Source organism: Peromyscus eremicus, chromosome X (genome assembly GCF_949786415.1).
Source record: "Peromyscus eremicus chromosome X, PerEre_H2_v1, whole genome shotgun sequence".
Classification (NCBI taxonomy): domain Eukaryota; kingdom Metazoa; phylum Chordata; class Mammalia; order Rodentia; family Cricetidae; genus Peromyscus; species Peromyscus eremicus.
In genome coordinates this window covers 82487920-82507381 of record NC_081439.1, presented here as the reverse complement: position 1 = coordinate 82507381, position 19462 = coordinate 82487920, and the positions used below count along the sequence as shown (strand labels likewise).

General features: G+C 42.1%; 1 protein-coding gene and 1 pseudogene across 3 annotated transcripts; one reads left to right on the top strand and one right to left on the bottom strand.

The window, feature by feature from the left end:
• The window catches only part of LOC131900113 (large ribosomal subunit protein eL8-like), a 59612-nt pseudogene extending 43585 nt beyond the window's left edge, over positions 1–16027 (bottom strand).
• On the top strand, positions 14723–19232 carry Armcx2 (armadillo repeat containing X-linked 2). Of its 3 annotated transcripts, none has more exons than XM_059250140.1 (4): positions 14723–14945; positions 15474–15578; positions 15864–15935; positions 16232–19232. In XM_059250140.1, exon 4 carries the CDS (start codon positions 16364–16366, stop codon positions 18812–18814), a length of 2451 nt encoding a protein of 816 aa, XP_059106123.1. In that variant the 5' UTR covers positions 14723–14945; positions 15474–15578; positions 15864–15935; positions 16232–16363; the 3' UTR covers positions 18815–19232. The 3 variants fall into 3 exon arrangements, with proteins under 3 accessions (XP_059106123.1, XP_059106124.1, XP_059106122.1); XM_059250141.1 differs by having other exon boundaries at positions 15420–15578; positions 16317–19232; XM_059250139.1 differs by having other exon boundaries at positions 15420–15578.
• The last annotated feature ends 230 nt before the right edge of the window (positions 19233–19462 follow it).

Genomic DNA, 19462 nt, shown 5'->3' with positions numbered 1-19462 from the left:
ACATAAATAATTCTTAACATTCTGTAATAAGAAAACAAACCAGTGCTAAAATGAAGGAAAATAAAGCCACAATAAAATTATACTTATGCCCTGGCCTATTATAATTAAAATATTATCAGTACCAGATGTTAGAGATGCTATTGAGCAACTTGAACAGTCATGCATTGCTAGTGGGAATGAAATCTCATTTTAAAGGATCTCAGAACCACTCACATGGTGAACAGAACTCCACAAATAAGATGGAATCATGGTTTAATACCAAATAGAACTTCACAAACAATGGAATGGCTTAAAAGATGAAAAAAGTGCGTATATTAAAAGAGGAAGCATACCAAGAATTCTAAACGTTCTAAAACATGCAGTGTTTCAGAGGCTGAGGTAGTTGTCTCAAGTGGTCCTAGAGCAGCAGCTTAAGGTCACCCCCTTGGTGACCTTATTGAGACAACTCTGAAAAACAGAATACAAGCTATCAAAGGGATAAGCAACCTCTCAGCTGCCCTCCCCCCGCCACCCAGAAGCACAGACACATCTTGACACTAAAACCATGGAAGAAGCCGGGGAAGTAGATCTGCTAATGGAATGCTTGCCTAGCATGCACAATACCGTGGATCCAATCCTAGGCACAGCGTGCATCTCGGAATCTCAGTACAAGAGGTAGAGGCAGAGGAATCACAAATTCCAAGTTATCCTCAGATACATGCACAGGTTGAAGTTCAACCTTGGCTACTGAGACCCTATCTCAAAACAAAATGAAACAAAAAACAGAAAGGAGAGAAACATCGCTACCTTTAAAATGATACAAAAATCTTTTTCACACTGAGTGATCATATCTGACCTCTGCTGCTTCGCCATCTTGATTGCTTCCCATTTCTCTCCTCCATTTACAAAATCTGGCTTCTGCCAGCCAGCTGACCTGCTTCCAGAGGCCTGAAAACTGACATTCTATATCTGGATCTCCAGTCCAGAGCCTGCAGCCTAACTCCCCATCCATATGATCAATACATCACAGAACAGTTTCATTTGGATAATTTTCCAGCTTCTACAACTCAGTTTTGCCCAACCTTGTCCCCACCTTCCTAAAAGTGTTCCCACTCTCAGCGAAGGGCACCAATAATCCACTCATTGCCCAAGTCAGATCACCTTCTCTTCCTCATCCCTACAACCCATCTACTATTATCTGAAACTTCTTTGGCTGCTCCTAAATCCACATGCTTGAACCCAATCCTCAATGTGATTGTATTAGGAGGCAAAGCCTCTAGGGAATGACTAGGTCATGAAGGTTCCATGCTCATGAATAAAATTAGTCCCCATTTAAAATGAAACTGTCCTGCCCTTCTGCCGTGAGAGGACACAAAGTTTGCCACTTGTGAGGATGAGCCCTCGTCAGGCATTCAGTCTGCCAGAACCTTGACCTAGAACCTCCAGTTTTCGTAAGTACAAGCACTTAATTTCTGTATTTTCCCAACTACTCCAACTAAAGAACTTAGTTGCAACAGTCGAAATGGGCTGAGACACTATCCTCCATTTATACTCAAAATGGTTCTTGGGGCCAGCAAGATGGCTCAGTAGATGAAGGTCTTTGCTGCTGCTGAGCCTGACAGAGTTTGGTCCACATGGCATAAGGAGAGAATCTATTCCTGAAAATTGTTCTCCAATCTCCCCTCCCCCTGCTTTCCCCCTTCTCATTAAATAAATAAATATATGTAATAAAACTTTTGGAAAATGTTCCCCAGAAGACCACTTCTTTTGGATGCTACTTTGGCTTCCCTTGCTCAAAACATCTCTCTTCTGGAATCTGAGCAGCCTTTTGTGTTGTCAAATGCTGATGGGGACAGCCAGTGTACTTGGCAGCCAACCAGATCTTCTTAAATTCTGAGTTCTTTCGCCTCTAACTTAAAACTTCTCAATAGTTGTCTTCCTGCTACACTGGATGCAGTCCAAATATCCTAACCACACCAAACAAGGCCTTACACGTCCCTGACTGTCCCCACTTCATCTTCATTGCTTTGGCCATACTAAGTTGTTCTAATTTCACTTCTGCCTAGAACATAACTTTTATGCTTTTTCATCAGCTAGACCCATTCAACCTTTACTGGACTGTTCATGTGTTCAAATGCTGTAGGCATTCCTGGATCGACAGTGTTCATTGTGTCCTACAGTCTACTCCATATCCATTGTGACAGGCTTTTAAATGTTTAACTTTGAAAGAGAAGCTTCATTTTCAATGTGTGTGTGTGTGTGTGTGTGTGTGTGTGTGTGTGTGTGTCCCCATCCATCCTTACCTCACCAAAGCTACTATCTTCCAAAGTTAAATTTCTTTCGATTCAAAACTATACACAAATGATCTGTCTCATCACTTTGTTACAGGATGATATTATAATCTATTGATAGAAGCAGAGGGTAAGCCTTTGTCTTAACTACAAGCATTTCTTTAGTTACAGAGTATGCTTTATTATTGCTCATTATTGATACCCAGGTATGTCATGATATAGTAATTCAAGCCTGGGTTGTAGCAACATCATTGGCCTACATGCTACTCTTTCTGTCTCATGTGACATTGTCCAAGATCCCATGCTAGCTGATCTTTTTAATGCAATTTATACTTTTAATTTTCGATGTTCATATCTTTTAGCTTTTTGTCTATTTTTATGTCTAATCTCTTCCATTTTGCCTTATAATAGGTACTCAGGTAAAAGTGTCTCTTGCCTTAAATACCTAGCTAAGCTATATGGTATTGTTTTTTATTCTCACTTTTTTCAGGTGCAAGAGATCAAACTCAGTGTATATTATACTTAGTGTAATACACATATATAAAATCTCCATTAGCTTAGGTGAAGTGACAAGTAATTAATCATCAAATTGTGAATTCATTAATGAGCTAATAACACATTGATGAAGTCAGGGTCTTAACTATCTAATCACTTCCAAAAATCAGCAGCAGCTGGCAACCAAGACACAGGAGCCTTTTGGGAGACATTCCATATAGAATCATAACAATTGTACTAAATTGCATAATTTGGTTTCACAAGCTAGTAAAACAATGTTCTCATTAATGTAAGGACTCTCTCTCTCTCTCTCTCTCTCTCTCTCTCTCTCTCTCTCTCTCTCTCTCTCTCTCTCGTGCATGAGTGTGGGACTGTGCATATGTGAGCAGACAGATGTCGAGTGTCTTCCTCTATTGCTCTCTGCCTTGAGACATGGTCTGTCCCTGAACTGGACTCTCACTGTTTAGGTTAGGCTGCCCAGTAAGCTTACAGGAAGCTCTCCAGATCCACGGGTCTCTTCCCTCCCAGTCCTAGGTGTAGCACGAATCTTAAAAGGTCTTATTAATAAAATCAAACCCAGGGCCAGGTATCTTCCAGGTGAATGCTGGAAGATCAGGGAAGCAGAACAAGCCACAGCCACCTCACCTCACCAGTTCCTCAGCTGATCCTGTTTCCTCAGACTGGAAGCCTCTGTGTCCTCATCCAAATGGATCTCAGCTGACTGCTGCTAAAAGCTTAACCAGCTCTAGTTCCTCGTCCTCATGCCTTATATACCTTTCTACTTCCTGCCATCAGTTCCTGGGATCAAAGGCGTGAATCACCATGCCTGGCTGTTTCCAGTGTGGCTTTGAACTCACAGAGATCCAGATGGATCTCTGCCTCTGGAATGCTAGGATTAAAGGCGTGTGCTACCATTGCCTAACCTCTATGTTCAATATTATGGTTGCTCTGTTCTCTGACCCCAGATAAGTTTATTAGGGTGCAGAGTATTTTGGGGAACACAATATCACCACAGCTAGGTTTACAGAAACGCACAGCCATGCCTGGTTGTTTACATCGGTGCTATGGATTCCAATGCAAACCTCATGCTTGCAGATTGAGTGCTCTTATCCTCCACTCCACACCCTAGCCTCAGGGCTTTCTTTTTTCTTTAAATGTCTGGTGTTTCTTTAGTGGTTTGATTTTAATTCATTCATATACATATATAACACATAATTTTCTCAATTTCATATTAATTTTTATGCTGCTGGTTTTTGAGAGTCTCTCTCTATGTAACCCAAGCTTGCCTTTCTCAAAGTTGTCTTTCTCCTGACTCTACTTCCCAAGTTCTGGTATTACAGGTGTTTGCTACCATACCAAGCCTTATATTGCTTTTTCTAAAATGAACTACTTCCTGTATCTCTTGTTCCCATGCCAGGAGAATTCTATGTACCTTATCTTACTTGGAACAAAGATCTTCCAAGTGAAGTACACCAGCCTCAACAGAACATAAATTGCTTTTCCTTTGCCTTACCTTTACAAGTGATCAACTATGCTGTTTTAAAATGTATATAATACATTGTTACATTTTTATTATATACAGAAAGATAAATATTTGTACACTAGTATGTGTGCTATGCTTTGACAATACATAACCATTAGAAACCACTGACCTAGATTAGCCAAGAAACTTGCATATTTCAAAATATGGCAATGTGGAGCACACCAGGCACCCATGGACTGGAAGACGTTGAAGCTTCTCTAGGAAAAGGGTACAGAACATTCACCAAGTGCTCTAGTCTGCCTTTCAAAAATTCTAGAGTAGGCACAATCCAAAATACACTGCATGAAATTTTGTTTGGTAGAACTGCACACATAATTAACTTAGCAGTTCATGATTAGCATCAAAACCCTACACTACTAATTACATTCATAATTAACTGTTCCATTAATATTTGCTCTGCAGATTAATATTAAAATTTAGAATGAATTTTTTTCATTGCTTCTATGCAAGAAGTAATTATTTTACTTACAGGATAATAAGACCCTCAATACATCAAAAATATTTAATAATGAGTTAATTTTGAAAATTAAACTAACAGACACTAGGTATACTCAAACTAATAATTATGAGACATCTTTACACAGAAGGTCTTATCTGATCAAGCTGCAGTTTTTGTCATGTGGATGGGCTTTTAGTTATTTGCCCCACCAATTAATATAGTGAATACTGGTCGTTGGTATTTAAATTTCAAGACGTTACTTCTATGAATTTGAATTTTCTATTTGAACTGCATCAGAAGAAAAGGAAGAGTGCCTGAGAAGTATACTGTCTCCATGATCAATAACAACTTGATGCTTGATATTCCGGAGAAAGCCACAAGGCTACTCTAAAACTATAGGCCAGTTCTGGAAGCTGTTTCTGCCAACACAAATTAAAGGTTCCTTTTCACAAGACTGCCCTGATCTACTAGATATCTGACATGAGAATTTTGCATGTCCCAACAGTTTGGTTTGGACTCCAGAAATCTTTCTTGATAAGATTTTGATTCCATGGCTGGCCAAGGAACCATTTCTAGACTCACTGTAAAGGTATAATAAAAAAATAGGTGGAAGATGTTTTTATGGATGCTCAGATCCTTTAGAAGCCCTTGATCTAGATAAAAGAAAGACATGTCTACACCATCTGATGTTTCACATGACTCACTGTGCATCCTGCTCTTCTTGAAGACAGGGTTTGCATTTCAGAAAAAAACTCACAGTCCTTAAAAAAATTCCCTTCTAAAAGCATATATTTTGGTGTGTAAAGTGAAATTAAAGTCTAGAATAGCAAAGTTATGTTTGCCATAAGAATTTAAATAATAAAGACTTCAATATATAAGTACACAGCAATAAAATGTGGACCTCAGTGAACAAATTCAGGGTTTGATTACATGGAACACATGTTCAGAAATAATAGCTTTTCCATATTACAAACAGCGATGTCCCCAGCACAAAGCATCCTATACATTCTAAATTTTAATCACCTTTATCACCCACCATTGGAATAAACAAAGCTTAAAGGTCCCAGCTGTGTACTGTGTTCTTAAGAGGATTTTCTTAACCACAAGTGACAGTTGTTCCTGAATTTGATGGTACTGTTACCAGAGACTCTCTGCAAATTGCAAATCAGATTTCCAAATTGATCAACCACACTGTATCTAATTTGAGTAGTAAAAATATGGCTGTGTGAGAAATTCTGCTACTGAAGAAAAATAGACCATTATCTGGGACTCAGGCATCCTTGTTTTGTAGACATATTTTGTAGACTCTCCATACTGTACCCTATATTATGCTGTACTATTTAATTCTCTCGAAACACTTGTAGGTATTACTTTTAATTAAAAATGAAACTGGAATGGGGAATAAATTGTATTTCAGTACTATTTCTCAACATTTAATTATTTTAACTGGATCTATGCTTTAAAATGAATCACCCATAGTTGTCCATAATGTCTTAGCTAATTTATTTATACTCTTCTGACCTCATCTGTGAAGTTGAATAAGATAGCTTGTATTTCAAGAGACAGAAATTTCCCCATAGTCAAAAAAAATCCCTCTTTTTAACAAAAGCGTTGATTCAGAAACAGAAATGGCTGTACTGAACAAGGAGATACCTGTGCCCTACTTCAGCAGTGTCTCTGTGATGTAGCAAGCCTCAGACAGGACAGCTGTGAGATATGTCAGGGAGACTTGATCCTAAACACAGCAACTGTAACCCTAACACAGATCTCTGTTCCCCTCGCCTGCAGCAAAAGCAGAACAAAGTTTGAAATGAGTTTTCAGTATGGAACAATGCTTCCTGGTATTCTGGCTTGTAAAATTTAACAATACTTCATGAGCAAGGAAACCACAGGAAGAAAGGAAACTGGTTTTTCTTTTACATTAACAGTATGGAGACTCAAAGTTTAAATTCCTCTAAGGCACCATCTTTACCCCCCAAGAATTCATGGCTATCACATGGATGTTAGATATATAGACAGCCCATTAATGTAGCAGGGACTCTTTGCCTCAATGCCTTTCCATAGGACTGACTTATCCTGAACTGTATACAGATTAAAGATATATTGTGCATAGTTTTAACCTCTACAAAACCTGTTCTAAATGCGTCAGAATTGCGAATCTTATGACTAAATTTCCCTCAACCTCTGTATTAGTCCATAATCTCATTACATGCAAAAAACAGTTTCACTAGGTGCCAAATTGCAAGGACAATCCCCTATCCAAAATTCATACAGTGATGGAGGTGATTTGATTCTCCATTAGAGAGGAAAAGCTAGCCTCTGAAGCAACTATTTCTGAGGCAACTAGATTAGTGAAGCTCAAGCAGTTTCCTTTTTTCCTGTATTTGTGGATAAGCTGCCCATATCCTGACAGGCTGCACGCATGAAAAGACTCCAAAGATAGCAATGCTGAAATTGAATCTTCTGGAAGTGGGTGGAGGTACGTGGATGGGAAGCTCGTTTTTATTGCGAGAGTGCAGACTGACTAACTATAGTGGGTATAGTAGATGCTACTGGTGCACCTTCCAGATTCCATTTACTAGATGGATGCACCTATCTGTAGCTGCTACGAGTGTTGGCTGCTGGAGTCATATTTGAATATTTGTCAGAGCCACTGTGTGGAACCAAAACCTCTTTCCTCTCATCTGACACTATTCATGTATCCTAGCTCAGTGGATATAGAAGCCAAGCTCCCTTATCTCAAGATGGACCAATCCCTTCATGTCTTTCATGTTTCAGAGTTTCCTTGATCTCAGACTAAAGCTAGACTCTAGCTGAACTATGTTTCTGCCCAGCTTCTTCGCCTGTCTTATGCTGCCATATACATATAAGTTTCACCTAAGAGCACTCCTTTAGTAAACCATTTTCACAAGAATCCTCATCTCAGGTTTTACATCTGGGGAGTCCTACTTAACCTACTGGAAACTGATTTGTTTCATTTCTGTAGATGTTCTCCAGTTTCATTTTCTCAGTCAAGAAAATGCTGTTTTCTTTACTCATAGAGTTTATACCAGCATTTCTTTGAGTTTGTTTCTCCCAATCCCTAAGCCCATTAGGAATAATGGGATTTGGTGTGAGAGAGGTTTCCCTCGTGTTAAAATGAAACTGCTCCTATAAACGCACACACACACACACACACACACACACACACACACACACACACGCAAGCAAGCAAGCAAGGAGAGAAGAGAGCTGTCTATGAGTCCCTTGAGCATATGAGATCTTTGTCCTGCTCCTCTAAAGCCCACACAACAATATTAACTCAATGCTGATAGCCATACTATACACTTGGTAAGCTGGGTCCCACCCAGGCTCCCAGCCTCTCTATTCCTTCTACACTAATGGGAGCGGGGAGGATGGCTAAATAACTCATTGAAAAGCTTGTAGACACTTGACTAATGGATATTCCAGCTGCAAATAGTGTGAAAACATATACCCCTATGTATGTTGGCTACACATAACCCCAGTCGCCATTCCTCTGATTCCCCTGAAAACTTCTTCCTCCATCCTGCCTTCTTAAGTCACCAATGCCAACTATTTCTGCTGTTGTTACTGCCCTGAACTTTAGAAAACGTGAATGAAATAGGAAAGAGGTTAAGTTTCCATGGGCCCTACTGGGAAACAGTGTACACTCCAAACTTAAAAATTGTGCTACTACCATGTACACCCATGCTAGCAGTCTCCAATCAGTACTCACCCTCACACCAAACCGCAGGGATCAGAATTAGGATGAGTTTCCTCCTCTTCTTCTTGTTCCTGCCAAGGCCACAGTCATATAGCCCCCAAGAGAACAGAATTGTTGCTTATCAAAAGTCTCTATAAGAGCCAGAAGTGGTGAATAAGTACAAGGAAACAGTATTGTCTGGATACAACAGGGCAGTTGCACATTAATAACTCATAGGAGTTGAGACAGCATGCGCGAGACCTACAAAACTCAAGCCAGAAGAAATCCCCTCATGGAGAAGAGGTGGGCATAAAGTCCCCACTCTCAGCTTAGGAACGACTGGTAACTGATAGCTTCTGATGGGGGCTCACTCAGTTTTCTTTAAGAGTGTAAACCCTGGTAAATTGAGCATATTCCAGTGGAAGACCACATATCCAAGAATAGATGGGCAGCAGAAATTGGACTAAATGGGTTTTTTTGAAGATCACACCAAGTTGGGTTCGTAAGGGAAAGGGTAAGACATCTGGAGGAGGTGAGGGAAGGTGTGCGCATAATCTAAACACATTGAATGAAATTCTCAAAGAACGAAAACGAGAAGAGCAAAAAGGAACCTCTGTCTGAACAAGACTTCAGTATGTGAGCTACTGATCATATCAGGCCACATCGCTAGTGAATTCTGGTCCTGATTTTTTCCTGGCCCTATTAGCACAGCAAAGAGTGACATATACGACCCTCTGTGCTTTTCTCACATCCACTGCAATACAGTGTACTTTTCTTGGCCTTTATAGTCTTTCCACACATGACAAAATTTAAGCCTTTCTCTGGTAACGGGAGGAGACAGCTTTACTTCTGGGGTACAAACTGACCAGGAAAAGACTCACTAAAAAGTTGAGCTTTGAAAATGTGGTACACACACACACACACACACACACACACACACACACACACACACACTGGAACATTGTTCTGCCATAAAAAAGAAATCATGTCACTAAATGGATAGACCTGGGATCTTTTGTTGCGAAAAATAAAAATAAAATGGATGGAACTGAAAACCTTTATGTTAAGCAAAATAAACCAGTCTCAGAAAGATATTTCATGTTTCCTTGCAAATGTGGAATCTAAAAGAAAAATCCTGAAAGACTATTAGGAAAGAAGGAGATCAGGAAGCAAGGAAGTAAAAGACGGTGCTATGTAAGTACTCTGCCGCTGAGCTAGATTCCCTTTAAAGCTCACCTTTGATAAAATACAACAGTATGAGGGATATGTGGTGATATGTAGGAGGAGATTATCTCAAGCAGAAAGACAAACAAATACAAAGGCTCTATGAAGGGTTTGTGGCCAATTTGGCCCAGGCATATCAAGGAAGCTGGGATGATTAGGAAAAATGAGGCAAAAGTGTACGAAGTTTGACTATGGTAGATTCTTGTCAGTTGTAACGAGGATATTTGTGTTTATTTTAAACAATTCAGGAAGGAGGGTTGGAGTTTACAAAAGTGTTAATATGTCTAGATGTGTTGGGAATATACTGTGGGGCAACAAAAGTGATGGGAACGCTCTATTTTCATCATTCTGGACAACAGCAAGTTAATAGAAAGAGAAATCTTACAATCAAAGCATTTGAATTTGGGGGATTGAACGTGGGCCTCCTGCTAGCAGGCAAGCACTCTACCACTGAACTATAATCGTAGCTCAGCACTTAGTAAATGAAGCTAGTCATTCTTAAAATTTCAAACTATAAATAAAAAGAAGAGGGAAAACTTCATTTACGTAGTAAAGAATTATATGTAATTAAATGATTCATTATTGGTTAAATTAAATTAGATACAAAAGAAAATATCCTTAACCTGATAAAGAATACATGAAGTTCTCTGACCTGGTAGATTTATCACTCCCCTGTGGGCTACCAGGACAATAGATCTTACAAGTCACTTCCACTCATTGATAATATTTCTGAATATTACTTTTTGAGTGATACTAGTAAAGATAAGTTAAAAATAACCTTGAAAAAGACATATGTTACACTAAGGGATAAAACAAAAGAGAACAAAATGAGGAGGCTCTCAGAGAGGTCATGGTCAAAGAGAAAAATAAAGAGAAGGAAGCATGAATATTAGAAAAGGGGAAATGCCTAACTTACAAAAAACCTTAAGGTTTCATCCTATTTGGGATTTGGCACGTATAAATTGGGATTATGCATTTTGTTAGGATTTTGTTTCTAAAAGTATTACATGGAGTAAGAGTAGCAACTAATGGCAACTCAGGTTTAGAAAAGTTTTTTGTACCTTTTTAAATACATGAAAATAATTTCTATTTCTGCTTTCCTACTTTTAATAAACTTTTTCAAAGGTTGTATAAGTAGGTGCTTAGTAGTATTTAGTTGTATTGTCTTGACATTAAATCATTTTGTCTTTTCTGTATAATGGTATGCTAAAAACAAAAACATATCTCTTGCCTTTTTATAATCGAGGTGCTTGTCAAGAATGTCTCCTGATGGAAATTGGATTTCTCAATCAAATATTTTGATTGAACATTTAGAATTCATAAAGTATGATATTTAGGAAGAATATAAAATTATACTCAGACTTATTCATATACTTGAAAATCACTGCATCTTTGTCCTGTTTAAAATTTATCCCTGTAGTGGTAACAATAAAAAATAAAATTTCGGGGCTGGATAGATGGTTCAGCAGTTAGAGCACTGGCTGCTCTTCCAGAGGGCCCGGATTCAATTCCCAGCACCCACACAGCAGCTCACAAGTCTGTAACTCCATTTCCAGGGGACCCAACACCCTCACACAGACATACATGTGGGCAAAACACCAATACACATAAAATAAAAATAAACAAATAAAAAATAAAATTTCAAAAAAGAAAGGAGGAAATGAGAACCTGTTACAAAAAAAATGGCATTTAGTATAAATCTACACAAACCAAAAATGTCACTTAAGAACTATTGGAACTATTAAGATATCAAAAAGTTGGCTAGCAGAAAATAAATATATAATAGTAGAATATTTTCTCTTAAATATAGTTTCCCGTGAGAAATTGTAATTCAAGAAAGAAATAGTGGTTGGGCTGGAGAGATGGCTCATGGGTGAAAAGTGTTTGCTGCTCTTGCAGAGGGCCAAGTTCTGCTCCCAATACCTACATCCAGTAACAAACAACCGCTCGTAACTCCAGCTCTAGAGAATTCAACCTCCTCTTATGGCCTTCACAGGAACCCATATACTTGTGGCATACACACACAGACACACATACACATAAAATAAAAATAATAAATAGTTTTTAAAGAAACAGTGATTTTACAACAAAGATAACTAATAATTCAGAAAAATTAGCAAATAATGTGAATTAGATAGCTGAAGAAACATAAAATATAAAAATGGACAGGTGCTCACATGAATGTTCCTGGGGAGGAAACCTTGACTTTAAGATAATAATGTTCCACAAGTGAATCTGCAGATTTACTGATATTACAATACAAATATCAATGCCTATTTCCTTTATGACTTCTGCTTCATTTGGAACTTTATCAATAAGCATAACCATACTTATTAAAATGTGCTTTAAAAGAAAATCAAAAATAGTTAGCAGTGGCTGGGAATAGAAAAGTTACAAGATTCTTTCTTCATATATACTTATATATTTCCTTATTGGTTTTATTTAGCTTTCCTTTTATGCTGGGAGGTTGAATTAGGGCTTTAAACATGCTTTGTAATATTTATTACTAGACAAAAGAGATTTTTTTCTTCTTGTTTTTGTTTGTTTGTTTGTTTGTTTGTTTGTTTTGAGACAAGGTTTCTCTGTGTAACAATCCTGGCTGCCCTGGAACTAGCTCTGTAGATCAGGCTGCCTCAAACTCAGAAGTCCTCCTGCCTTTGCCTCCTGAGTGCTGGGATTATAGGTGTGTGCCACCATTACCGACTGACAAAGAAGATTCTTAATCTTGACAAATACACAAAACAAGATCTCTTTAGGCCATTCTGTTGGCTCTTAATATCTGAGAGATGGATCACAGATTCCTTGGAAAACTGTCGCTGTCAAGGATCTCTAATCTGACCTCCTAAAATTGATTTAGACCCATACACAATTAAAAATAAAACCTTTAGGATGAATATCATTTCAGATGGACCACAGAGTTAACTAAGTATGAACACCTAATTGAGGTTGATCAGTGTGGCCATTGGGCACTGTAGTTTGGGTCTGGACATATATTTGGCTAAGGGAGCACCAAAGTAGAGGAGGACTGGCAGTTACTCTGCAGCAAACCTAGGATCCTACTGGTTGCTTGGAGTAAAGGAAGCCAGAGGTGAGGACCATCAGGCTGTAACTTTCAGACCAGGTAGTATAGTACATGGGATATTAAAGAAAACATTCACCAGGACACAACCCTTCCCCCAACCATCACTTCTGTATTCATTGAAATAGTCAGCTCTAAAGGCAGATAAGAAGAGCAAGCTATTCCATGCATTGCTGAGTTACCCCTAAGAGAGGAAAGGTAAGCGGCTAAAGGCATTCACCCATGTCACCACTTTGATGAGCTATCCATGTACATTTTGGAAGTAAGCAACAAAGTCAGATGACTGCATGCAGGGGATAGCATTAAAGGCTCAGGAGTGTGGGAGGGGGTGGTGGAACAGCAGCTTCTATCCTTCTTAACAGGGCAAGGAGGATTTTCCAATCCTGCACCCTTCACACAATTACTTTTCTTAGCCTTGAAGCTCTTCTTTTCATCTAAAGATGAATCACTAAACTGGAACCTAACCCAGGCACAGATGTTCAAAATTGTCATGGTTACAGCCATGAAATTACAGGAGATTCACACAGCAGTAAGCAACAGCATGATAATGTTAAATAAATGTATTTCTCTAACAGGACAAGAGAAGGTCATTCATTTATTCAACTTAAAAGCTATCCAAGAAGAAAAGTAGGATATTATTTATCCAAAATAAATAAGATAGGGCAACTGAATGCATCTTCACGGATCAATTTACAGATCATATGGAAATAAGTTTATATCATCAAGAAAAAACACATTTTAAATGCTCAGATACTTAGCATGCTTTGAAATCTATCACCCACGTGGCTAATACAATTTATTTTCTGTGTGATAAAAATTAACCAAAATTAACGAGAGAAAAATCCTGCTTTAAAACAAAACGTTTCTGTCAGTGTTTGCTACTATTTCTCACACTTAGTTCTTCTTTCATTGTATCTTCTTCCTGTCAAAATAAAGCTGTAGTCATGGTTTTTAAAACAAAAGAACGAGTCTTCCATAAGTGCAGATCTAACCTCCAATCCTTGCCTCCTCTTTGATATGCACCCCTTATCTATACAGGAGCAGAAACTCAATCACAAGGGAAATGGTGGGAACTAGGTAGGGACTGAAGGATGGAGGGGAAAGAAAGCTTGGAGTAACAGGGGGGGGGGGGGAGACGATGAGATAATTCCCATGGAAAAAAAAGTGAACAATGTCAACAGTTCTCCCAGAAGCTGCAGCTCCTCTCCAGTAACTAGAGAAAGCAAATTCATGCAGGGAGAAAGGGGCTACTTTTGGCCTGAGTTACAAAGGCAATGAATGATTGACAGGACCTGATGTGGTAGGATGAGGCAGGAGTGGGGATAAAGGAGGGGGTCCCGCTCTTGGTGGGAGTGGAATTCCGGGACCCAAGCTGACTGGCAATGAAGCCTCACGTGACCAAGAGCTGACGTGGGCAAAGGTACTTAAAGCCTTGACGGCCATCCCTGCCATCTTCCTCCGGGTACCAACGCTGTTAAGCTGCACACTGCCAGGCAAGAAGAAGAAAATTCCCTCAGAACTGGACAGGTGGGTGTGAGAATGAACATCCTCAGGACTCGGGGGATAGAAATAGCTCAGGGATGCTGAAAGTCAAGGCCTCAGGCATTTCTGCATCCTCTGCCGCCCCGGTTTTCCAGACCCTGGGATCTCCGGTGCAGCGGACTTTGGTAGGCAGCGGGCGAGAGGGGAGGAGTGGAATGAAAGGACTATCCGATGTATGGGAAAAACCGCTTACTTCTCTCCCAGATGTTTTGCGGTTTTGTTTTTGCCACTCAGGCTCGGCTCCCTACTTACCGTGTTGTTTTGAGAGCAGCAGGCAAGAGAAATAAACGTGGCAGTACATTCAAGCCCAGCAAGGAGGTTGGGATCGGGTGGCCGGAGGGGCTTGAAATTTGGAAGCAATCGGTATTTTTCACTCCCATCCTCCCTTTTCAGACACCTTGCTGCTCCAACCCTCCCCTCTCCCCCTCCCCTCCCCCACCTCCCCCTGTCCTTCTAGGGTGCTAGGAAATGGGTGTGCCAGCTTCTGTGGGAGAGATGGCGGATTTGGCGCTGCATGGGCTTCACAGGCTGGGGGATCGTGACAGAATCGGGTATTAAACCGCCATGCTAACTGCCAGGCTGCTTTCCAGACACCTGCGGCCCACAGAGCCCTTCATCCTTGTCTTTTCAGGCCTGAAAAAGGAATTCGGGTATGCGGGCTAAAGAGACGGCGGTTATCTGGGGATTTGGGGTGGGGGGTGGGAGGCGGAGCCCAGAGCAGAGAAATCACGGAAAATCGCGACCCTAACACTGAGGAGGCAGGCCTAGTGGCCCTTGTTCTGCAAGCTAGTGCTAGGCCAGAAAGATGGGGGATGGAGAACCGCTGAGTACAAGCGAGGAACAGTAGAATATCTGGCAGGAATCCCCCATGCTGCGTCTTAGCCAGCACTCTCGCCTTGCCCCCTCCGCTTCGATGCAGCAGAAGGGGTGTGGCGCTGTGTCTCAGAAAAATGGCGGCCAGGGGTGGGGCGAAATAGAAGGGGGCGTTGAGTGCCTGGGGAGCCTGCGCAAACGGGGGTGGGAGTGCTGGGGGCCTGGGGAGGTGGGATGAAAGAGGCAAGAAGAATGAAAGGAATTGAAAGGTGGAATTTCTTTCTTTTTTTTTTTGCCATTGTGATGTGCAGATAGAAAAAGGCTAACACTAGGGCTCTTGTTCTGGGTGATGATATGTCCACCAGGTTCTCAGCCTGCACCCGCAGTCTATATTTCTGCCCTTCAGCCTGTCCTCCGCATGAAGCTCTGACTGAATTAAAGGAAGGGGAAAGACCTCTGAATTCTTGCAGGTCAGTATTTGGGGTGATGACCCCCTGGTGTGGGTGTGGCAGAGGCCAGAACATAGAAGCAGAACACCTCTGCCTGCATCTTTTCTTTCTTTAGGACACCTTTGTCCTGGCCTGTCCTTTTTGGTGCAAGGAAAGGGGCATGTGGTATCTGTCTCTTTAAATTAACAACTGGGGGAGAAAAGGAAGAGTCCTGAGAGCTTTTTTTTTGTCCCACCAAATGCAAATCAGGGGAGAAACAACTATCTCTCTACCAAAGGCTCAAAACCACCTGTCATCTACCCACAGATCCATTTACCTGTAGACTCTGCAGCTGTGAGAACGAGCACCGTGGGAATTGCTCCTGATCCCGGGAAGTTGGTATGTACATGAGCACTATCTGAGGACATTTGAATGGGGGTGGAGGTACTGTAGGTGAATCTCAGATCTTCCACTCTCTGCCAGATGTCCATATTACCCCCTCCCCATTTAGGGACAAAGAAATGATAGGGACTGGTACTGGGAAGGTGGACTAGAGTTGTAGATAAGACCTGGAGCTGATCTCTACATCAGCAAATGTAGGCTTCCACACCTGTGTCCCCAAACTCTCCTCTAAGGTTAGACACAAAGTGAGCCCAAACCCTGTGCCTCTCATTTCTAACATTTACTCTTACTAGGTCCAGCTCAGCTTGCAGCCTCAGAAGAACTTTCAAACCTGAGCTTGAGAGCCTCGCTTTGACTGATAACATACATTCCACTTAGGCAAGCCGGTAACACAACCTGGATCAGAGAATTGTTCCAAGTGTATCATGAGCCGTGCTCGGGATGCTGGCTGCGTAGCTGCTGGAATAGTGATCGGGGCTAGTGCCTGGTACTGTGTCTACAAATATACTAGAGGAAGAGACCAGAAGAAGAAGAGACCAGCCAAGCCCAAGAACCGGGCTTCGGTGGGTACTGGAGCCAGAGCTAGAGCTGGGCTAAGAGCTGGATTCACAATTGACCTTGGGCCAGGATTCAATACCCCAGCCCTAGTGAGTGTTGAGGCAATGAATAAGGCCCAAGAAGAAACATCCACTCTTGCCAAAGCTGCAGCTGAAGAAATGGTGCCAGCTGCACCCAGCCCTAAGGTTCAGAATGGGGCAGAAAGTAAGGTCCAGGAGGCAAATGGGACTGGGACTGAGCCTACTAAAGTAGCCATGACTTCAGCTGCCTGTGCAGTTACATCCCCACCCAAGGTGGCAGGGGTCCCCACAGCTGCAGGGGCCCCAGAAATAGCAGTGGCTCCCAAAGTGGCAGGAGCTGCCAGCACCACACAGGCTTCTGGAGCAGCAGCACTCCCTGGGCCAGCAATACTTCCTGGGGCAGTCCAGTCTCCTGGGCCAGCAATACTTCCTGGGGCAGTCCAGTCTCCTGGGCCAGCAGTCCTTTCCCCATCAATAGCACCTCCTATACCAGCAGCACTTCCGTGGGCTGTAGCACCTCATGGGGTAGCCCAGTCTCCTGGGCCAGCAGCACCAACCATGGCAGTCCAATCTCTTATGCCAGCAGCACCTTCCTGGGCAGTAGTAGCGCCTCCTGGGGCAGTCTATATTCCTGTGGCAACCCACTTTCCTGGGGCGGCAGCAGCAGCTGCTGCTGCTGCCAGGGTAAGCCAGTCTCCTGGGACAGTGGTGCCTCCCCTTCCACCCCCGTCTCTTGGGGCAGCAGCAGTGCTTTCCAGGGCAGTCCAGTCTTCTGTGGCATCAGCGCCTCCCAGAGCAGTCCAGTCTCCTGGGGCAACAGTGCATCCTGGGGCAGCCCAATCTCCTGGGGTAGTAGTGCCTCCCAGGGCAGTCCAGTATTCTGGGGCAGCAGTGCCTCCCAGGACAGGAGCCCCTGCTGGGACAACAGTGGCTCCCAGGGGGGCAACAACTCCCAATGCGGCAGCATTAGCTAGGGCACCAGTATCTACCCAGAGGGTAACAACCACAGAAGCCGTGCAGGTCCCTAGGGTGGTAGCACCTACCAATGCCACAGAGACTCCTCGAATAGCAACACCTGCCACGGTGCCTGAAGCCTCTCTGCCGATGCTTTCTGGGGCCGCAGAGACTCCTGGGACTTCAGGGTCCTCTAAGACAGCAGCCACTGGCAAAAAAGCAAGCCCTGGAGCTCACACTGGGGCTATACCTAAGGCTGGATCAGCCACTGGCGCTGTGCCCAAAGGTGGAGGCAAGGGTGGAAACAGGAACCGGAATGGAGGCAAGGGCAAAAATAGGAAAAACAAGGTTGAAGTGGATGAGTTGGGGATGGGCTTTCGCCCCGGTGATGGGGCTGCAGCAGCTGCTGCAGCTTCTGCTAATGGGGGACAGGCTTTCCTAGCAGAGATTCCTGAATCTGAGGAGGGGGAATCTGGGTGGACTGATACAGAGTCAGATTCAGACTCTGAACCTGAGGTTCAGCACAAAGGGAAGGGCAAGAGAACCATTCCCATGCATAAGCGCCCCTTTCCATATGAAATTGATGAGATTCTGGGTGTCCGAGATCTCAGGAAAGTCCTAGCCTTGCTTCAGAAATCAGATGACCCCTTTATCCAGCAGGTAGCCCTGCTCACCCTGAGCAACAATGCCAATTATTCATGTAATCAAGAAACAATTCGAAAGTTGGGAGGCCTCCCGATTATTGCTAACATGATCAACAAAACTGACCCCCACATTAAGGAAAAAGCCTTAATGGCCATGAATAACCTGAGTGAAAATTATGAAAACCAGGGCCGACTGCAGGTATACATGAACAAAGTGATGGATGATATCATGGCTTCTAACCTGAACTCAGCAGTACAGGTAGTTGGGCTAAAATTTTTAACAAACATGACTATTACTAATGACTACCAGCACCTGCTTGTCAATTCCATTGCAAACTTTTTCCGCTTGTTATCTCAAGGGGGTGGAAAAATTAAGGTTGAAATTTTGAAAATACTTTCAAATTTTGCTGAAAATCCAGACATGCTGAAAAAACTTCTCGGTACCCAAGTGCCATCATCATTTAGTTCCCTTTATAATTCTTATGTGGAATCAGAAATTCTTATTAATGCTCTTACTCTATTTGAGATTATCTTTGACAACCTCAGAGCAGAAGTGTTCAACTACAGAGAATTCAACAAGGGTTCCCTGTTTTACTTATGTACTACATCTGGGGTGTGTGTTAAGAAAATCCGAGCCTTGGCAAATCACCATGACCTCTTGGTGAAAGTGAAAGTTATCAAACTGGTAAACAAATTCTGATTGCTCTGTGTCCTCAAGATCTGTGATTTCTCAGTTTTCCAATCTGGAAGCGTTAAAAATGAGATGTTATTGCTTTTCTCCTTGTGTGAATAGTAAAGGGGTCTTTTCAGCTGCCAGTTTAGAAAAATGTGTCATTCAGAGTGATGTTGTCTGTGACAGTCACCAGCTTTAAGCTGATCCATTTCCTGAATACCAAATAGTCCTGTAGTCCTGTAGTTCTGTAGTCCTGTAGTACTGAAGACACATTTGTGATTTGAATTGTGTTGCTTGGGTGGAATATTTTTACTGGGTCCTCTATGTGAATTGATAATGAACCTGTCCGTGAATGGCCTACTCTGCTCCTACTTGTTTTGACTTGAATTTTGTCACCAAAGACTTCATATGTGTATCATCAATAAAGATGTGTGTTGCAAATGGCAAGAAATTGTTCTCGTGCTTGAATTAAAAGTCTAGCTGTAGCTGGGCGGTGGTGGCACACGCCTTTAATCCCAGCACTCGGGAGGCAGAGCCAGGCGGATCTCTGTGAGTTCGAGGCCAGCCTGGTCTCCAAAGCGAGTTCCAGGAAAGGCGCAAAGCTACACAGAGAAACCCTGTCTCGAAAAAACAAACAAACAAACAAAAAAGTCTAGCTGCAGAGGTAAGGACCGT